Genomic DNA, 22,913 nt, shown 5'->3' with positions numbered 1-22,913 from the left:
GTGTGTCAAAACTACGTCTTGAATCATTGTATGATTTGGGAAACGCTAGGCATTACACGAACTTTCGACTGTCGCTTGTTGCTTGAATTCTGATTGTTTAAGATAATTTGAAGATTTAGGGATTAGAAGATTAGATATTTGGAGGAGATTTTTTTTCCTTCGGAATTTTTATGTTTTTTATCTTTGAGAAATTAATTGTTAAGAAATTAATGTTTCATGTAAAACAATAATTGAATGGTGTATTTTTTTAACTTGTGCTTAGGGATGGCAAGCGGATACAATTTCGTTGATTCCGCACCGCACCCGTTCCAATTGGGGCAGGGATAGGTATAATTTTAGTGGGTAGTGGGCGGGTGTGGATTTAGAAAGTGGTACACGTCGCGGGTAGTGGGCGGGTAATGAGTTTGAAGACCTTACCCACCCCGCCCCGCATCCGCACCACATCCACCCGTCCCACATCCGCCCGCCCAACTAAATATCCATTAAATTTTGAACCATTATGAATTTAGGTGTAATTTTAAGAGACTAATTTATAAATCCTAATATTTTATAAGATATAACTTGTAATTTAACCAAATATTAGGGATAAATTTATGCATAATTTTTTTTTCTTTCAAACCTCTTGTCTTCACTCTCCAGCTTATTCAGGTATGTTTCTTCCATTTTTACTTAAAATTTAATTTTTGTAAGAGTCATTTCCGTAGTCATTTCGTTTTAAGCTCCTCTGCATTTCGTTTTAAGAGTTTAATTTTTATTTGCTCGTATTGATTTTTTAAATATTTTTTAGATTCATCTCAATGTTTGTTTTAAGCTTAATTTCTTAATGTTCTACAAATCAGTATCTTGTGACTGAGCACCCACGTTTTTGACTAACAGAGTCAGATCATTGCTTCTCAAATCTCTATTTGTAACGCCACTGAATAGAATTAAGTGTTTCAATTGAAACTGACCTTTTCAAATTTAAATTTCAACCGAGTATTTTGCAATACTGGTGTTTTATTATGGTCTTTTATGAGAATGATGATTGTAATACTGGAGTATCAGATGTCACAAGTATTGCTTGAAATTTTAGAATGTTGTGCCAAAGAACAAAAACATTATGTGTTTGTCATTTATGTTTCTAGACTTTAATTATGCCTTTTATTATGATGTTTTATGCACTTTAAGATTTATATTAACACTTAACTCAGATAATCATTGGTTTATTGTATTATGTTTCTTGTTTATGTATAACTTAAGTTTGTTGTCTGGCGGTTCTAGCTGGGTACGTCTCCAGTGGGTAGAGGGTATGAGGATGGATTTGAGAATGTACCCGCGTGGGCGGGTATGGATTTGAAAATTTTTACCCATCATGAATGGCAGACGGGTGGTAGATTGAAAAATATTAGGTGTGTATGGGGATGAGGATGGGGAAGGGGTATCCGCACTCGACCCGCCCGTTTGCCATCCCTACTTGTGCTAATGGGATGATCTTAAAATGGTAACAAAATAAATTTTTAGACACTAACGAAAAAAACATCAAGCACATAATTTAACAAAAAAAAAATTTAACACTTAAAATTAATAAAATATATTTGTAGCTCTTTAAAAAAATAATTTTTTCATATAAGATGTTAGGGAAATTATTTTGTTATATAAGATGTTAGGGTGATTATTTTGTCTTATAGTATTTTTAGATACTTATATTTTTATTATTTAAGGATGACTTTTGAAAGACGTCTGAAAAATTCAACGATTTTCGACGATTTTTAGAATATATCCAGAAGACATAACGTCTTCTCCAAACATCATGTAAGTTAATAAGATTACGTCTTTTCATAAGACATTAACCATGTCTTTTAAGCATCTTTAAAAAATTATCAAATTTCTTAACGTATTTTATAGAACATTAAAACATTCATCTTAAATCAAAAACTAAACATCCTAATTCCTTGCATGAGAAACTCATTTTTCTCACAACATTAATCAAACCAAATTTGTCCTAAAAAATTAAACTTATTGAAGTAAATTAAAAATACAACATCAAACAATAAAATCCTATTTTCATATGCAATGGGATAAGTGGAGGTACGATAGTAGGCTGTCCCCAACGCTAGATTGAGAGTAACTTCCGTGGAAGACCTCCGGCAGTCAGAAAGTTAAAAATAAATATAAAATGCAATGCATATATAAATAAATAAATATATAATTAAACAATCTTTATATGTAATCTTCATATACACGTCTATAATAAAAAATAATCCCTGTAAAAATAGGTTACCTTCTTTAAATAGACTTTATATTGGGTCGTTCTGCGGTGCGGCGCCTAAAAAACGGCTAATATACGGCGTGACCGGTTAAACAAGTGACCGGTTAAAATTTAGACCGGTTATGTTATATTATTTAACCGGAAATATTATAAAGTACAATAACATACTAGGTAGCGCTTATATAATGTAATAGGTAGCGCTTATATTTACCTATTTTATAAGTAAACCAGTATATTTATACCGATAGCATTGCAAATTTACCTATTACATTATATTATATTGAAAGTGTCCATACTTTTTATAAAAAGGATCGATACTTTAACAGTGTTTCATGTTTTCCACCTACAATATTGATTTAATAATTTCATTTGCACAAAAAATTATTTGATTGTTTTGATATTTTATAAAATATTATTTAGAATTTTTAATTTAATAATAATATATACCGTAACGTAAAAAATAAATCATTAGACGCCTATAATTACTAAATTAATATCTTAAAACTCACTCAAAAGATAACCTTAAATTAATGTTTTCCACAGTGAAAAAGTATGGACACTTTTATAAAAAGGATAGACACTTTACAATATAACCATTACCTATTACATTATATAAACGATACCTATTACATTATATAAGGGCTACCTATTACATCATATGTTTACCTATTATATTGAAAGTGTCCATACTTTTTATAAAAAGGATCGATACTTTTTTTTAAAACTTATGTAATTTATGTTTCAATTTTTTTAACAGTGTTTCATGTTTTCCACCTACAATATTGATTTAATAATTTCATTTGCACAAAAAATTATTTGATTGTTTTGATATTTTATAAAATATTATTTAGAATTTTTAATTTAATAATAATATATACCGTAACGTAAAAAATAAATCATTAGACGCCTATAATTACTAAATTAATATCTTAAAACTCACTCAAAAGATAACCTTAAATTAATGTTTTCCACAGTGAAAAAAGTATGGACACTTTTATAAAAAGGATAGACACTTTACAATATAACCATTACCTATTACATTATATAAACGATACCTATTACATTATATAAGGGCTACCTATTACATCTTATGTAATTTATGTTTCAATTTTTTTAACAGTGTACTGCGAATTTAAAATGATAATATACTTGTAGTTATTGTACATACCTAAATATGTACTGCGAATTTAATGTTGTACCCACCCTTTAACTACAGAAACATGTTCAAAATGAACCTTCGTTTACATATCCATCAACTCCTGGAGCACTGAACTTGCACAACAAAATTTTTGCCATGGATAATACTGATATAGACAATGTTAAGCCAACCGAGGAATGCCATGAAGTACATAATGTTGATGAATCTGACAGATTGGTTGGTCAGCTCTTCTGTTCACGTGATCAAGCTTGGCACTTTTACAAGGGATTCGCACGGGAACATGGGTTTAGTGCACGTAAGGGAACAACACGGCTTGACGTGGAAGGGAATGTGAAGACACAAGAATTTTGTTGTTCCAAAGAAGGGTTTCGAGTATCAAAAGTCAATACTGTTGATCGTCAACGTGCTCATACGCCAGTCACAAGAACAGGATGTAAGGCTAGAGTCGTAGTTACAGCAACAAATACAAACGATCAGTGGGTTATAAGTAAGTCTGATCAGAAACATAATCATGCATTGTGCACATCTGCTATGACACCATTTATGCGTTCTAATCGAGCTGTAAGTAAGGCTGATATCGATGAGGCAACAACATTGAAAGAGGTCGGTGTTGGCACGTCACAAGTAATGAACTATTTAACGCAGCAGGCAGGGGGCTATCATAATGTTGGATTTACACATAAAGACCTCTACAATGCACTTCAAAGAGGTAAAGCAAAGGAAATCGTCGATGGGGATGTGAATGCGCTTATGTGTTTACACATAATGTTGTTTCTAACGAAGTCCGGAACATTAGAGGCCTTCAACAAATTTTCCAAATACTCTCGTATGTTTCCGCCTTTTTCTGAGGACATACATAAATAATTTCAATTATCAAACTAATGAGGTGCAATTTTACTAACAATAAATTAAATTCGCATAAGCATGAATAAATTTGTGTCATACCTAGAGCTTTGTCGTTCGAATGGGAAGCAGCGTCAAAGGTATGTGGACATATGTAATTGTATTTCTATATAAACACATAAGTTGTTAAAATAATCAATGTCTGAACACCTGTTCAACTGATCAGAAACATATTGCATAAATGCAACCTACCGGATTATAAATCATTTTTTCCGCTGAATCATCGACCAAAAGTGTATTTAGCTCGTTAAAATCTGGACACGCGTTCCAAACATCATTGAGATCTTTACAATAGGTAACAGAATCGTATGTTTTGCATTTTTTTTGATCCTGTTCACAAACAGTCGAACATAAATATGTAGGAATCATAGACAAGGAAAAGTCAGCAAACTGTAATGACATTCATCTTACCCACACGAATAGAAAATGCTCGGAAAATACAGGTAGTTTCTCAAGTACACGGTCGACGTTATGCCTGAGATTGTAATCAAGATTGAATGTTAACATTCAAATGTATATTAACGATTTTGACTACAGTAATTCAATTGCCTCAAACATGTTCTAACCTCATCTTTGAAGACCAAAGGGCAACAACAAAATTGTCGACACAAAATTGCATAAATTCAAATAATCCTCTTCTGAGGACAACATCTACAACATGAAGAAAATGAGATTAAAGTTCTACGCTTATATGTTAAAATAATGGATACAAAAGAATAGAATTAAAACCTGCCGGCAGTCTTGGGATGTAGGCAAGGACACCATTGAGATCAAAAATTAAAAGTTTTCTTGAAGGCGGCGTTGCAGACACGATATACTTGTTTGGATCATCATCTTCATCATCATCGTCATCATCATCATCATCGTCATCTTCATCGTCAGCTTCATCTTCTGCGACCGATTGGTTGTCCACATCTGTTAAAAGAAAATAAAATAAAGTTCAGAACGTGTAAATGTTAAGAAACATAGATAATGAATTACCTAACTCGTTTGATGTCGTTGACGTAATTCGTTACGCAACATGGAGACTTCACGTTGCAATGATGAAATATCGGATCGCATTCCACTCACAAGGGAATCAATATGCTCCCGAAAATTGACCATGTATTCCATCACGGTCTTAATTGTGACATCCTCTGCAACTGTTGCTTCTTCCATCATTGCGTCTCCACTTGGTTGCTCTTCTTCATGGCCAACGGGGTCCATTTCCTCCCTCTCTTGATCTAATCCGACCTCCTTGACACGCTTCCAACCGAGTTTTTCAACAAAATCATATCCCGCTTTTTTAATAAATACCATGTCAATCTTGCGGGTTAATCGAACAGGGGCGTCATGCGAAAAATCAACTTCCTTCTTCTTCAACAGATGGGTGATGACACATCCATATGGTAGTGTAGTTGAAATTGTTGCTCCCTTTGTGACCATATATACAATTGTATTAAATATGAGTTTTGCAATGTTTGGAGCCGTTTTGGATTTATACTTTGCTATCCACCAATAATCGCTGTCTCGAAGCGTTGAATGTTTTCCCCCACTAGGCCGGATATACCATGTGAGCATTTTGTGAAACACTCTCGACTCTACATCGAGGTGAATTGGGCTATTTCTAGTAACCCGTTTAATTGTAGACCAATCTACACCATTTTCATCTGAATCCCCTGTATTCGCTACACCTAAACCCTCCGCAATAGTTTCTGGAGATATATATATCCTTCCCCATGACATGTGTATTAATTCCTATTATATTAGTCTTATTAGGCTCGTGCTGTAAGGAAGCATTGTTGTAGAAGACTCTAACTAGGTTGGGATAATATCTTGGTTCTACACCAAGGAATTCAAGCCAACCCCAAGATGTAAATGTGGATTTAAAACTAAATGCATATTTATCATCAAACAAGAAACCCAGGTCAATGACACGTTCGGGACGAATCTTCCTTACTTTAAAACTCGTCTGCCATCTTTGTTTCTCCATGTCGGATCTAAAGTTCAGAGTTTCGAAGGACCTGATTTCCTCAGAAGAATCGTTTGTTACAGAAGGAGGTGGTTGAGAAGAACTGGGTTGAGAAGAGCTTTGAGAAAGACCTCGCTTCTGACGCTGACGTTTTGGAGCCATTTTGGTTGGATGCTACCCCTATTACAATGGAACACAAACACATTCAGGATAAAAACTCCAATATAGAAATCAATCAAACCCATAAAATATCGATAAATTTACCTGAATATCTGATCGTCACTTATGATAACGGTAGAAGGAAGAAAGAGGAGAGGAAGATCTGCCTGCTTGCATTTATGTTTAGGGTTTCTCGATTAAGAGTACTATATAAACGGTGGAAAACACTTGATATTTAAATTAGTATCGACACAAAATATATTAGTGTCGACACATTATTTAGACATATTCTCTCATAAAACCGGTATTATTGTACCGGTTAGATTGAAAAATTACATATTACATTATACTTTTGGGTTCGATGATTTTGGGATCGACACTTTTTATATATGGATCGACACTTTATGGGTGCACCTTGTTTTTAATTCATTCTGGGAAAAAAATATCGACACAAACTATATTAGTGTCGACACATTATTTAGACTTATTCTCTCATAAAACCGGTATAATTGTACCGGTTAGATTGAAAAATTACATATTACATTATACTTTTGGGTTCGATGATTTTGGGATCGACACTTTTTATATATGGATCGACACTTTATTGATGCACCTTGTAAAAATTCATTCTGGAAAAAAAATATCGACACAAACTATATTAGTGTCGACACATTATTTAGACTTATTCTCTCATAAAACCGGTATAATTGTACCGGTTAGATTAAAAAATTACATATTACATTATACTTTTGGGTTCGATGATTTTGGGATCGACACTTTTTTATATATGGATCGACACTTTATGGGTGCACCTTGTTTTTAATTCATTCTGGGAAAAAAATATCGACACAAACTATATTAGTGTCGACACATTATTTAGACTTATTCTCTCATAAAACCGGTATAATTGTACCGGTTAGATTGAAAAATTACATATTACATTATACTTTTGGGTTCGATGATTTTGGGATCGACACTTTTTATATATGGATCGACACTTTATTGATGCACCTTGTAAAAATTCATTCTGGAAAAAAAATATCGACACAAACTATATTAGTGTCGACACATTATTTAGACTTATTCTCTCATAAAACCGGTATAATTGTACCGGTTAGATTAAAAAATTACATATTACATTATACTTTTGGGTTCGATGATTTTGGGATCGACACTTTTTTATATATGGATCGACACTTTATGGGTGCACCTTGTTTTTAATTCATTCTGGGAAAAAAATATCGACACAAACTATATTAGTGTCGACACATTATTTAGACTTATTCTCTCATAAAACCGGTATAATTGTACCGGTTAGATTAAAAAATTACATATTACATTATACTTTTGGGTTCGATGATTTTGGGATCGACACTTTTTTATATATGGATCGACACTTTATTGATGCACCTTGTAAAAATTCATTCTGGAAAAAAAATATCGACACAAACTATATTAGTATCGACATGACCCTTAATGTGTATAAGAAACATGTACAACAACATACTGCTAACTTTTCTCATCTCATTCATAATTATATTCACATAAAAAAAATAAATCGTATACAAAATTATAAATCGTATACAAAATTATAAATCTTATACAAAATTAACTCGACATTTACATCATTGCATCCTTTTGTTATTCTTATGTAATATTGCGGCTTTTGTTATCTCCTGTCTTCGTTCATTTTGATTGTGGCTTACGAGATCATTTAATACTCGCGATCGATCCCAGTCTCCAACAACCTATATTCAAATTGTCAGAACGTTAAGTATTGTCAACTACAGCATTCAATCTACGGCTTTTAACAATTTTACCACAAACAATTTTTTCTATCCACTTACAAAATCACCAGTTGCCCCTGTAGAACCGATCGATTCCATCCACATCATCACATACATGCCGCAATCATATCTGTTACAAAATTTGAAAACCACACATGTCAATTATGATGAATACTGCATAAATTAAGCTTTCTATTTGTGATAACATCTCATACCCATTCAATTGCTTATTCTTCTTATGCTCCACAAATTTGAAGTTTTTCAAGGGATACTTTCCTAGAGATCCACATGACTCAACCCAAATGCGTTTCTTATTATAAGAATCTAATATTTTAATCTGCATTAAAATAGAAGAAGTTATGCACCAAAAAAATTATGCATTATAATTTACATAATGTCCTTTCATACATACATACATACCAATCTCTTAGCATCCTTCACTCTCTGTTTAGCTGCTTCAGTTGTAAACATACTATCATATATTGTTACAACATGATCTACCATATCCAACACCAACAGATACCAGTGTGAATTATGGTAGTTTATTGTGATCATTATCTGCAACAAATTTCACACCCAATTTGACAAAATTCAACATTCTATATCCGAAAACATCATTTGCAATTGGTATGGTGTCTTACCTTCTCACAGTCCGTGAATTTCACATAGTTATCCAATATGACACCCCAGAAGGTAGAAATATTCTCAACACTTTCTTTATTGTTGGCTTCCAACGCCTGTTGCTGTAATTACGCAACAAACATTATTAATTTACCGTCTATAACACTACTTTTCAATATTTATTAATTTAACTCACCACTAAGAGGTATGGAAGGTAGCCAATCCTCCGGTGTGACTTTTGAGAATCGTAGCATATGGTCCAGGCGAGCAAATCGATAACCTAACAAAATTAATTACACAATCAGAACATATTCAATAAGTTTTATTTATTTTCTACTTTCTACTTACCACACCGCCAACCCATTCTGTAGGCTTCAACGTTGCAACGTCGTATACAGTAGCGAATTGATTTCCCATTGATATTACAGAATATCTGTATGAATCATTAGGATTAATATCTTGTCATGAAATATTTAAATATCACTCACAAAACAATATATTTCACTTACCCCGATTCTAACTCGCTATTCCATAAATAATCACAAATTGCAGCTTCGATGTCATCAATTCCAGTTGGAATGTCCGCTTTTTCAACCTACAATTTTGCATACAAATTTTTGTCACAACAACATAATAAAAATCAAATTAAGTATTCTTTTATTAAACTTACCTTCTGCTTCTTCTTCTGGGGTGCAGGACATTCCGAATCCAACACTGCTGCTATGACACTCTCCGGTGTATAAAGCACATTGGGCCTCTCCTTCCTCCTCATTTCTTCCATCTCTTCTTCTTCCTCCTCCCTCTTTTCTTCTTCATATTTTTTCAGTTCATCGTACTTTTTTTCTACATAGCTCTTCATATCTTTTATTTCACCCTTCAATTGAGCTCCTTCATCCGAGTATTTATCAACCACCCCCTTCACCCCCGTAAGTTCACTCCTCAAATCAACAACCTCCTTCACCACTCCCTCAAATTTTTCTCCCGTCACCATCTTAATATCACCCCTTAACACCGAAACTTCTTTCACCACTTCACCCCTCAACACCTCTACTTCTTTCACCACTCCATCTATTTTTCCTTCCACTACCCCCTTATGCCTCTCGAGTTTCTCTACGACTTGATCAAGTTTCTCTTCGACTCTTGATTGTCTTTGCATGATTTCAAATTGGATTTTTTGATATCAGCCAATTCAGACATCAAAATGTCGAAGTTACTCTGTTTTGCTTCACCGTCGTCCCACTCACCTTCATCCCCCAATACAACCATCCCTTCTTTCTTCTCCTCTGCCTCCACTGCCTCCTCTACATCCTTGCCAATAACCTTCAAAAAATTAAATTACAATATTAAGACATTGATTATATTCTTAATATTATTTAATTACATTTATTACCATTTCTTGCTTCTTCCCTCTATCCAACTTCAACTTCACCATCACTCTAACCACCTCTTCCTTCCCCCATGCACGGATGCGTGCCACTCCGGTTCTTTCATAAGCCGGCACTGCCTCACAGCCCGACCAAAAATCGAACAGTGCAACCTGCATTTATAATAAAATTAGAATTTTTATATAAAAACACAAAAAAGTGATTCAACTCATTTACCTCTAAGATTGCTATGCACCCTTTGAGGTATCTCTGGCTGCCCTTTTTAAAGGTGATAATTGATTCAATCAATCTCGAATGGATATATTCAGCCCAATTGAATTCACCCTTCAAGCCTTCATCGCAAATGAGCTTCATATATTCCTTGTTCGTTGACGTATCACCCGTTGGACAAAGAAATATACCGACAAGGTACAATAGAACTCGGGCCTTCAGCTCATCCCCCAAGTAAGATCCACTTTTGATATCCTCTTCAACTTCAGTATATGTCACCTTATGATTCAAACCATATTTGGAGGCAAGTGCTTTCCAGTTCTTACTCCTACAGACTTCTATAACACTTTTGCCTTTGTTTTGTACCCCCAATACGGCTGCAGCAGTCGATACCCCCAGAGGGAATGAATAATCACCATACTTAGCCATACATTGACTGACGTCAAATTGTGCCATCAAGGATCGACACAATTCCCTCCGAATAGGTCGATCCCTTACTCCGATCAACGATCCAAAACCTATTTCTCCCAGCACATTCAACTGACCCTTCTCCTTAAGGTGTTTAATTAATAAATTCACCCTTTTAATGCTGCATCTTGTCGAAACTTCCTACATTTTTTAACAATATATAATGTTATAGTTCTTATATATTTGTATCAACGTATTTACAAGTTTAATGAATACCTTATTTTCATGTGCTTTCCTCCGTTCTTTGTATTCTTTACTATCATTCCTTGACTGTGTGATGTAAGGTTCCTTTTCAGCATCACTCATTGAATTCCATTTGGACCTCACATCTTTTTTCACCTAATATTAAACATAAACGTTTCTTAATCAATACATTAACACTAAATACTAATACTACTCAATGTCAATTTCATTTTACATACCGAACCGCTCTGTGTGCCATCTCCCTTCATCCTTTTGCATTCGGCCATACTGTTAACATTTAAAATTTGTAATCAATTTAAAGTTTATCGATACTTTAATCCAATTACCATTTCAACAATAATAACAAAAAGACATTGATACTTACTAGAAGTACATATATCCACCCTTTGGTTGCTTTCGAGTCTCGGCCTCAATTTCAAAGTCATCTGCTCCACCAACAATTTTCCAACCCATTGACTCCATTTTTCCTTCATATATCAGTTTACGCAAATCAAATTATTTTGTTACATACACTTTTCAATATACAAATATAGATAACTACTCTTGTGGTAAAACGGTTTTCTTCAAAAGAATTTGAATGGCCACACCAAAATGTGTCGGCACATTTATACAACCTATAATATCATTTTCTACCTATAATATTTAATAAAAGTATCGACATTTATCGTTTTCCTTGAATATCTATTTCTACCTGCAATCGGTCCCAAATGCTTCCTTACTCCAAAACCCCAAACAACACATAAAAAACCCTATCGCGATTACTGTAATAATAAAAAATTAGGGTTTCGACAACATACTTTTCGATTCGACTGCAGCAACAAACAAACAAACTTCGCTTTAGAAACGCCTTCTGAAATGCAGCAACAATTACTCTTCGATTTCAAAAACTCGTCCGTTCTATCTATTTTCAGAGGATATTTAGCTTATATTTTCATCGGATATGTTATTTATATTTAATCGATACAAATACAAAAGTGTCGATACTTTTATGTCAGGTGTCGATACTTTCGAAAGGATAATTACCTATTTCTTTGAAAGTGTCGATAATTTATTACACGTACTTACGAAAGTATCGACACTTTCAATATATCCGGTATCATTTTACCGTTTTTATCATTTTGATACCGGTTTTATCATATTTTTACCTGTTATATCGTTGTGGATCGATATTTTTTTTTAAAGTATCGACACATTATAGGCGCTATAACTGCTTCTCTTTTAAATTCACAAAGTGTCGATCCTTATATAACGTATCGACACTTTTAATTTTACCGGTTTTATCATTTTGTTACCGGTTTATCATATTTTACCTGGTATATCGTTTTGGATCGATATATTTCTTAAAAGTATCGACACTTTTTAGGATTTAAAACTGCTTTTAAAGTTATGTAATTTATGTTTCAATTTATTTAATAGTGTTTTATGTTTTCCACCTACAATATTAATTTAATAATTTAATTTACACAAAATTTTATTTGATTGTTTTGATATTTTATAAAATATTATTTAGAATTTAAATTTAACAATATTAACCAAATATAATAATAAATATGTTTTCAACAGTGAAATAAGTATGGACACTTTTATAAAAATGATATATACTTTTTTGAAAGTTATGTAATTTATGTTTCAATTTTTTTAATAGTGTTTCATGTTTTCCACCTACAATATTAATTTAATAATTTCATTTACACAAAAAATTATTTGATTGTTTTGATATTTTATAAAATATTATTTAGATTTTAAATTTAACAATATTAACTAAAGATAATAATAAATATATTTTCACAGTGAAATAAGTATGGACACTTTTATAAAAAGGATAGATAATTTACAATATAACAGGTAAAAATATGACAAAACCAGATTCATTATGACAAAACCGGTAAAATTTACTTGATATGTTAAAAGTATGGACACTTTTATAAAAAGGATAGATACTTACCGATAACCAAAATTTACCAGTTACCAAATTTTTTAATAGTTTTTCATATTTTCTACCTAAAACATTATTAGTTGTCAACATAATAGGTACCGCTAAACCGAATTTATTAAATACATTTTAATGTATCCGGTAATGCTGTATATTAGCCGTATATTAACCCGCCTTTCCTGAGACATTCCCCTTTATATTTAATTTTAAAAATAAAATAAAACAGAAATGCCGAATTACCGGTCAATTCAGCTTTTGCATGACTCACAAGAGAGAGAAAATAAGTAAAGAAGAGAGAGAGAGAGAGAGAGAGAGAGAACACTAGAAGAAACTTAGAAAAAAGGCTAGAAGGTTGAGCCAATTTTTTTTTTAGACAAACAAGTCCACAAGCCTGTCCTTTACTCGCTTTCTCTCGTCTAAGATTTAGTAAATTTTCTTTAGCCTTTCTCTCGATCTACACATCAGCCGATCCCTTTGTGTTTCTTACGATGCCGTCTCGACGTAGAACCCTCTTGAAGGTCATCATCCTCGGTGACAGCGGGTTCGTTGTCCCCCCCCCTTTTTTTAAGACCGTCCGTACAATTTCTGCGTGTATATTCGCATGTTTTTTCATTTTTGAAAGATTTCATTTCTAGGGTTTCCGCACGGATCTTTCGGTTCTAATAGCCGGTCTCGTTTGTTGTTAATCTCTAGTTAATTTTTGAAATACGATGTTGATGATTGTGATTTGCAATTGATTTTTATTTTTTCAGGGTAGGGAAGACGTCTTTGATGAATCAGTATCCTACAGCTGTTCTTATTTCTAATTATTTGAAAAAAAAAATTGAGGTCTTATTTGTTGTCAGATAATTGTAATTATGTTACTATTAGTTATGGTTGTGCTTTCCCTTACATTTTACTTTAGATATGTAAATAAGAAGTTCAGCAATCAGTATAAGGCTACGATTGGGGCTGATTTTTTGACCAAGGAAGTGCAGTTTGAGGATAGGCTTTTCACCTTACAGGTTAGATTTCACACTTATATCCATGTTTGATCTGATGAAATGATAGTACCCTTTTTTATTGTGCACGAATACAAACATTTTAGCATTTTGCTGAGCTTGCTTTAGCTGTTGCATTTGTATTTTTGGGATCTTAATTTCCAATTCTGAGTATGGCTTGTTTTTATGGGTTTTTTTTGGTACAAAGAAGAGGCTTGATTTTCATCCCTAGCTCATGAACCGAGCTTTAGCTTTGACAGACTAGAGCCTAACCATGATTTTTCCATTACATAAATGTATCTCTGCACTATGATATTTGTTAGGTCAAAACTGTCAATGGCAACCTTTCTTTATATTCATTGAAAATCGCATGGCTTCTTTTTTCAGTAGTTAAATCATCGATGAGGAGTGGATTTGCGATGTTTGACTAAATAATTATGTTGTTCCACTCATTGATTAGGCTTATGTTGGCTGCCACATGAAGTTTGTTTATATTAATCAGCTCTATCTTTGATGGACTAGAGCTTAACCAGGATTTCTTCATTACATTTAAGATCTGTAACAGATGTATCTCTCCAGTTAACTCAAAATTGCCACGGGCAACCATTTTTTACATTCATTGAAGAACTCAATGGGTTTTTTTTTCTTTTTTTTTCCCTGTAGTTATATTATTTTACAAGGAGCGACATTTTGATGATTGACTAGAGAATTATGTTGCTCTGCTCATTGATTAGACTTATGTTGAGTTGTTGACTACTGCATGAATTTTGTTTTTATCAACAAGTTCTTTGTATTTTAGTATTAGGCAATCTTATGGGCCACTATCTTGAGTATATTATAGAAAATTTTAGCATAACATTCTAAAAATATTCAGGTTTTCTTTAAGTTTTTTTTTGGGCGTTATTTGAGTGGCCACTTTGCTCAAAATTCATGAACATTCGTGTTCTCCTTTTCCCAGATATGGGACACAGCTGGACAGGAAAGATTCCAGAGCCTCGGTGTTGCTTTCTACCGCGGTGCTGATTGTTGTGTTCTTGTATATGATGTGAACTCAATGAAATCGTTTGATAATCTGAACAACTGGAGAGAAGAATTTCTTATCCAGGTATATATTCTGAACTTCTGAATGCTATTGAAAACCATCAGCCAGCTCTCTGGGATTTACTATCGTAAATTGATGATTTGAAAAACCTTGCAGGCAAGCCCTTCAGATCCAGAGAATTTCCCGTTTGTTGTTTTGGGAAACAAAGTTGATGTAGATGGTGGAAACAGTAGAGTTGTATGTATTTTTTTAGTTCTTCCCTCCCTCTACAATCTCTCCCCCCGCCTTGACAAAGATATAAGTATCTCATTTGTTTGACTCTCTAGGTGTCTGAGAAAAAGGCTCGAGCATGGTGTGCGTCGAAAGGAAATATCCCATATTTTGAGACATCTGCCAAGGAGGGAGTTAATGTGGAAGAAGCTTTCCAATGCATTGCAAAGAATGCCCTGAAGAGCGGGGAAGAGGAAGACATGTAAGTTAAACACCATTATCAGTTTTCTTCCTGCAGGCATTTACATTCCCTAGCATATTTGAATTATGGGAAAAACCTTGAAGTATACTTGGTAGTGTCAGTTGTAACACTAGTTGGTTGCATTGACTATTTGCATGACATATTTGATTTTGAGTACACATAGTTAACATCTTGGCTTCTGAAGTTAATTTTTCCATTAGTTTTTGTTTAATTCCGAACTGTCTGATTTATACATAATTTCATTTTTTGTTTTCTCATGTGCGTGGATGTTTAACTTGTGAAGATACTTGCCCGACACCATCGATGTTGCAACCAGCAGCCAACCGAGGTCTAGTGGATGCGAATGTTGAAATGTACCATGTGATTTTCCCCTGGCTCAGGAAATAAGTACCCCTAAAGTGTTACGAATGATTTGGTCTTACCATTTACCCAACCAATTTTATGGATTCATAGTGTTTGTCTGATAAACAAAAATGGTGTGTTTATGCTTTTGAATTGGTTGGATTTAGTTGTGTGGATTCTTTGTAATATTCTATGTTCCTCATTTGTTTTTCTTTGTTTGAAATCAGATTTTATGCTATTTCATAATCTCAAATGTTACCCCCAGTTTCACTTGCATTTAAAAGCTTGCTTTAGATTGTTATTGTTCCAAACAAATTTTCATCAGACGGCTTGAATCGACATCGTTGTTCTTCTTTGTTTTGCTAAGGCAATGACCTACTCTGGCTTTCTTTGGCGGTTGAGAACTAGGAACTCTAATAGGCTTATATAGGTTTAACCTTACATTTTTCTAAAAGAAGTATTATTTTATTCATTGTATAGATATCTTTGTCCGCGTAGAATTAGGTTCAATCTAGTGTTTTTATGGGATATAGGATAAATAATTTATATTTGTAGGATTAAATATGTCAAGGGACCCTGTACAATTTCAAATTTTAATTTTAATCATTATATATATATTTTTAGCAAAACTTGTATCAGTACTATATTTTAAATAATAATACCTCCCTTAATTTTTGTTCAATTTTATGATCCTTCCCTCAACTTATGTTCAAATATATTGTTACCTATTGATATGATAGATATAAAAAAGGCAAAATGACTATTGTAATCCTCTACATTTACATTTGTTTTTTTTTCAGTTTGACCCTTAACCTTTAACAATAAATTGAAATTTCTTTTGAATGGATTATCAATCAAGTTTTAACCTCACTATTTTGAAACAAATTCAAACACAATATTACTCCATACACAATTTTCTGCCACAGGTAGGAAACGATTCTCGCAAAGAGATGAGAGATGCAAAAGTTAGCCATGAAAGGGAAGGAAAAAGGATAGGGCAGATCAAACTGTTGGTCGAATGCAAGCCAGTTAGGTTTGGAATGACTGGAGCTCTCACTCTGTCACCGAGGAACTGCAAAGTCTAAGACATAACAACGAAGAAATATGGAAGATAATCAGTAGAAGGAAAAGCTCGACCGAAATATTTTCCTTTAACTTTTCTGATTACAACAAAAAGTATGAAGTTGAAGAAGAAAAGCATGCACGAATTGGATATGGAAGTTAACAGGAAGGGTATATATCGAAATCTGCAAGAACATTCTGGGTTCGAGATAAGCCAGGTATAAGGACATCACTTCGGAACTGGTTAGAGACTGATATGGACACCCAAACTATATGAAAGGCCTAAAAGTCCTATCATGTCGTAAAGGTTTGAGTACCCAAGCAAGAACAGCATGACATCTTACCATTCAACTCAGCATAAAGCAACTCGACGAAACAAATTGAAAAGGAAAAACATAGCAAAACCAACAAAAACAAAGGAATGTAACTAATCGATCTCTAGGATATTATGGTTTTGGAGCCAAAAAGATTTCACTTATGCAGAAAACAAAAAATACAAAGCTAAGTTAAAAATACAAATATAAATCTGCAAGCAATGCATGATTTCAGAATACAAAGACAATCTCGAACAAATTGTTTTCAATTCCATAGGTTTCTAAAACGATCCTATGCTTTTATTTGTCGAAGAAAGGATCCAGCCTTGTCACAATGGTGTTGCAAATCCTATTTCATGAAGTAGGAAAACAAGTTACAACATGCATTTTTAACATAAAGGATGAGGCAATGCAAACTACAAGCAGTAAAAATTTAAAAGAGCATCACAAATCATTTCTGTCTAAAAGTTCTACTTTGGGTTCTTGAAAAATCATCCAATCGCATTAAAAATTTAAAAGAAAATAAATTTTAACCTTGAGAGAGCCAGCTCCAGCAGGAGGAATCAACAGCAATGCTCGATTGTAATCGAGCAGAAGCAATAGCACTATGAAGTGGTATCATTGACTCCACTCCTCCCAACACCGATAGGATCCTTTAAACCCAGAAATAATTTAATAATTTGAGACGAAATTTAGATGGAAAAAGGAAAAGCTAAAAAGAAAGTACCTTGAAGCACAAGGGAGGGCTCTTTTTGATGGAGAAGAGAAAGGCGGAGAGATTGATTTTGGGGTTAGGTTCTTTAAAATAAAGGCTTTGGATCGAACAGAGAGGGATCTAGAACCCGCCATCACCGCTGACCTGCAAAAAGACGCCATTTTTTGCTTGATTCTGGATGGTGAAACCAGAGGTTGAAGGAGGAGGCTAGTTCAGCAGTTCGTTTCCATTTCATCCTTAAACCCTATAATTTGGGTTTGAGAATTTAGGTTTGGGCTTGCTAAAACGACGCCGTTGCCGGACTTTACCTAAGCCCAATAGCATAATAGGCCTGCAATTGCCGTACAGAAAACGGCACCGTTTGCATCCAATGTTTTTAAAAAGGTGGAAAATATCACACAATGAAACAGGAGGTTTTCCAGTCACAGCTCCGATCGGCGAAGACCTAATCGTCTTTCATCCGTTTAATCACACTTGCGACCGCCAAGAAAAAAATATCAATGGCTGCGATCTTCGCTCGCAACTCTCTCAATGCTCTCCGAGCTCGACATCTCGTAAGAACTTACTTTCTTTTCCTCCTCCAAAGCTAACGAATTTTCTTATTTTTTGTTTGGGTTTTTCTTTTCAGCGATACCCTAGACTTGTATTTTTCATGATATCGATTATCATTTCTCCATTGAAAACTGTTGGTTATATAGATTTGTGGGAGTTAAAAGTGTTAATTTTATGGCATGTAGTAATTTAATTTGGAAATGAATTAAAGAAAAGGGCAAGGCTCCGTCGTTAAGTTTAGGTTAGAGACTTCCTCTATCTTGTTGTTAATATGGTTTTTTTTCTTCTGATTTTCGATTTCTTTCAGAATTACCGTTAACCAATGCAATTTTATTAATTGAGTTTAGCAATTATTTGGTTATGTATGAATAGGTTTTGTCAGGGAAAGCGTTGCAGGGTTCACAACACTATGGGTCGCGACTCGGTGCACACTCCTACAGCACCAATAAAGGTTGCCCTAATCTGTGTAATTCAATTTTATTTGTCCTTTTTTTGAAAGGGGAAGTATGGATAATTCTTTGGGATATGTATGTGAAGTTAATAATATGAATTATAGCGCAATTGTCTTTGCTATTAATTGGAAGGGACTGAGTTCCTTTGTGTTTCAAAACAGCCTGCAATGAGGAATGAGTCCTTTCTGGCACTATTGCACTTGGAAATCTCTCTAAGCATGCCTGTTATAGCCTTTTTTTCAATACATGGTCACTGATCCCGGTGCTGTCTACTTTGTTTATGTTTTCATGTATGTAAACTGCAGATGATGAAGAAAGAGAGCAGCTTGCAAAGGAGATTTCAAAGGACTGGAGTTCTGGTAATTTAGAGCACTGAAATGTTTGAGTTCCGTTACTTGTATGTGATTTATTTTAGGTAATAAATGGTTTCTTATGCTCTACTAAATTGCAGTTTTTGAGCGAAGCATAAACACATTGTTTCTTACTGAAATGGTCCGGGGTCTCAGTCTGACACTCAAGTACTTCTTTGAGAAAAAAGTTACTGTAAGCATCTTTCTGATCCTTTTTTATTTATATTTTTTTTTTGAGGGGAGGGAGCGGATTGTATGGATATTGAAGCAATGCATGAATTATGATACAAACCTGGCTTTTCTTATGCAGATTAACTATCCATTTGAGAAGGGTCCATTGAGCCCTCGTTTTCGAGGGGAGCATGCTCTCCGACGATACCCAACCGGAGAAGAACGTTGCATTGCTTGTAAACTTTGTGAAGCTGTAAGTTGAAGCTTCATCTAATTGATCCCATTATCTGAGTTTCCTTTTTATTGGATGAAAATGATAGCATCATGCGGTGCTTCAATATGATGATAAATATTATCATTTGGGGAGAAACCATCCATTGCTTTCTGGTATCGACACCTAACTGGAAATGGTAATATTGATACTTAAAATGGATATTATGGTCACTGCATTGATTCTTTTTGTATCATGCATCAAACATTGGTTTCTATATTTCTTGTGTATATTAGCTGTATTACACTTTCTGGTTATAGAAGGGTTGTATAGTCTGCCATTGTTTATCTTGGAGAGAAAGCAATCTATGAAAAGTTGGATCCAGTCAAACTGATATATTGTTAGCTCTGATTAAGTTTCTTTTATCTTTATTAAATATGGATTTACTATCATGATTCTCATGAAGTGGTGGTTTATCAGATATGCCCAGCACAGGCTATCACAATAGAGGCTGAAGAACGAGAAGATGGAAGTCGTCGGACAACAAGGTTAATTCTCTCTCCTGCTCCTCTTCTTCTTCTTCTTCTCTGTTAACGCTTTCTTCTTCCTCTAACATTAGTTCAATTTTGTAGGTATGACATTGATATGACCAAGTGTATCTACTGCGGACTTTGCCAAGAGGCATGCCCTGTTGATGCAATTGTTGAAGGACCCAACTTTGAGTTTGCCACCGAGACTCACGAGGTTCATAATATTTTCAGTTTAAATCTACGGTCGCTTGTATGTTGAAGTAAATTTGTTAATCGTTGGTGTCATTGCAGGAACTTCTTTACGACAAAGAGAAGCTGCTCGAGAATGGTGACCGATGGGAAACTGAGATCGCAGAGAATCTCAGATCCGAAAGCCTTTATCGCTGATGTGGCCCTCTCCTTTCTTGCTCAGACCAGCTACTGCCTGAAAAATAAAATGATACATGCATGTTTCTTGCAATGTCATATACCATGTTTTGCAAGCATTTATATTGCGTGAATCCATCCTATGAATTATTTTGTTTTAACTACATTCCATAGCAATGATGGATAAACAATGACCACGTAGCATGATTATTATACTTATAATTAAAATTTCGTGTTAATTGTATAAAATGTCCTCAAATTATGGCTTGAATCTTAAAATTTCTGATTGACTGTAAGAAATATCAAATTATGTATTGGTTTTTTAATGCCTAATTTTCAAACCATGGCTCAAATTTTAAAAATTTTATTCGAGTTATTGTCATTATTTTAACTATAAAATGCTTATTTACAAATTTAAATTAATTATAAATAGAATTTAGCTCGATTAATTATAACTTTTAAACTTTAAAATGCTAATGTTAAGATTGATTTTTAGTTTCTCGAATTATTTTCATTTTTAATTAACAGCATTGAGGTTTTTGGGATATTTTCTTCTGGAGGTGATCGTTTTCGTCTTCTTGGTTGGGTAGTTAATTTCATTCGATTTGAGAAGTATACTCTTCTATTCGAATTAGATTTGATTTGAATTCAAAAAGGTCTCATCCGATTCAAAATTCATTTTTTTTATAAATATTTATATCCGACTTGATCCGATTTAAATATATAAAAAATTATTTTTATTTTCGACAAAATAGAGAGAGAAATATCATATCAATTATCTCTAAATATATAGAAAAAATACTATTATCTTGGACAGAAGATTTTTCACCTTACACTCAATCAAATCTTGATTTTGCTTCGTATTTGGTTCACGGAATGTAAGATTACCAGTGAGAATAAAAGATTATCAGAGAATATGATTACTGTGAATGTTGTATTTTGTGTTTGGTTAGTTTAGCATGAATGTAAGATTACCGTGTTTGGTTAAAGGAATAAAATATTATTGGTATGTATATTTGACCAAATTGTCCTTATTATATATTTGTTTTTTTTAACAAGTTGAATTCTACTATAATATTACTATAAGATATTTATATATTTTCTTTAAAAAATTTAAATTCATAAAATTTATATAAATTTTTTTAAAAAATTGAAAATATAAAAAGGTTTAATGAATGGGTAAAATTTTATTTTAACCACTGAACTTCATATAAAATTTTAATTATAGATTTTTTTTTTTGTAAATCTAAAATAGTTTAAGGATAAATTTGTAATTTAACATTCGTAGAATTTTTATTATTCAATGACAGAAGAATGATATTTTTGAGAAAAAAATTAAGGGCATTTTAGTCCAAAACGCCGGTAATCCAACAATATCTAACGGAAGGGAGGTAATGATATTCCCGGTAATAAATCCAAAAAAATCCACTATTGCTAATAAAATATTATCGGGAATGAGATTCCTGGCCAACCAAACAAGGGAATGTAGATTACATTCTCATGGGAATCCAACATTCGCCAAACCAAACAGCCCCTAAGGGTGCGGTGCGTTTGGTTCACGAATGTAAGATTATCATTGAGAATAAAATATTACGAGGGAATAAGATTACTAGGAATGTTGTATTTTGTGTTTAGTTGGTTTAGCAAGAATGTAAGATTACCGTGTTTGGTTAAATGAATAAAAGATTATTAGAATGTATATTTGACCAAATTGTCCTTATTATATATTTGTTTTTTTAAAAAGTTGAAAAATATTTATATATTTTCTTTAAAAAATTTAAATTCATAAAATTTATATATTTTTTTTACAAAATATATAATTTAAAAATGATTTAATGAAAGGGTAAAATTTTATTTTAACCCCTAAACTTCATATAAAATTTTAATTATAGATTTTTTTTGTAAATCTAAAATAGTTTAAGGATAAATTTGTAACTTAACCTTCGTAGAATTTTTGTTATTCAATGACATACTAAGGATATTTTTGAAAGAAAAAAAAATTTAAAAGCATTTTAGTCCAAAACGTCGGTAATAACAGTACCTAAGAAAAGAGAGGTAATGACATTCTCGGTAATATACCCAAAAAATCTACTATTGATAATGTAAGATTATCGGAAATACATTCCCGGCCAACCAAACGGGAGAATGTGGATTTCATTATCATGAGAATCTCACATTCCCCCAACCAAACACACCGTAAAAGATTTAACTTTACTGGATCAGTTCGGAATATGTCGGCTTCGTGAAATTTTGGTCTTTAGGAGTGGCAAAAAGGCGTTATTACTATTGTAATAAATAAGACAAATGCAAAGTAGGTATCCGAAAT

General features: G+C 33.3%; 3 protein-coding genes across 4 annotated transcripts; 2 read left to right on the top strand and 1 right to left on the bottom strand.

Moving 5' to 3' along the window:
* Positions 1-13,377: 13,377 nt before the first annotated feature.
* LOC120214842 (ras-related protein Rab7-like) lies at positions 13,378-16,137 on the top strand. The gene is made up of 7 exons (XM_039212642.1): positions 13,378-13,569; positions 13,781-13,807; positions 13,933-14,032; positions 14,967-15,113; positions 15,207-15,287; positions 15,377-15,522; positions 15,806-16,137. Exons 1-7 carry the CDS (start codon positions 13,517-13,519, stop codon positions 15,870-15,872), a joined length of 621 nt encoding a protein of 206 aa, XP_039068573.1. The 5' UTR covers positions 13,378-13,516; the 3' UTR covers positions 15,873-16,137.
* Positions 16,138-16,777: 640 nt separating this feature from the next.
* On the bottom strand, positions 16,778-18,246 carry LOC120214830 (protein NONRESPONDING TO OXYLIPINS 2, mitochondrial-like). Of its 2 annotated transcripts, none has more exons than XM_039212631.1 (3): positions 17,968-18,241; positions 17,775-17,893; positions 16,778-16,945 (listed from the first exon to the last, which is right to left on the bottom strand). In XM_039212631.1, exons 1-3 carry the CDS (start codon positions 18,114-18,116, stop codon positions 16,926-16,928), a joined length of 288 nt encoding a protein of 95 aa, XP_039068562.1. In that variant the 5' UTR covers positions 18,117-18,241; the 3' UTR covers positions 16,778-16,925. The 2 variants fall into 2 exon arrangements, with proteins under 2 accessions (XP_039068562.1, XP_039068563.1); XM_039212632.1 differs by lacking the exon at positions 16,778-16,945 and adding an exon at positions 17,452-17,589 and having other exon boundaries at positions 17,968-18,246.
* Positions 18,247-18,360: 114 nt separating this feature from the next.
* Positions 18,361-20,693, top strand: LOC120214840 (NADH dehydrogenase [ubiquinone] iron-sulfur protein 8-A, mitochondrial). Its single transcript, XM_039212641.1, has 8 exons — positions 18,361-18,509; positions 18,880-18,958; positions 19,265-19,318; positions 19,411-19,502; positions 19,620-19,733; positions 20,172-20,239; positions 20,324-20,435; positions 20,513-20,693. Exons 1-8 carry the CDS (start codon positions 18,456-18,458, stop codon positions 20,606-20,608), a joined length of 669 nt encoding a protein of 222 aa, XP_039068572.1. The 5' UTR covers positions 18,361-18,455; the 3' UTR covers positions 20,609-20,693.
* Positions 20,694-22,913: the final 2,220 nt, after the last annotated feature.

This window comes from Hibiscus syriacus, unplaced genomic scaffold (genome assembly GCF_006381635.1).
Source record: "Hibiscus syriacus cultivar Baekdansim isolate YM2019G1 unplaced genomic scaffold, ASM638163v2 tig00110109_pilon, whole genome shotgun sequence".
NCBI lineage: Eukaryota > Viridiplantae > Streptophyta > Magnoliopsida > Malvales > Malvaceae > Hibiscus > Hibiscus syriacus.
This window is presented reverse-complemented; position numbering and strand designations above follow the sequence as displayed.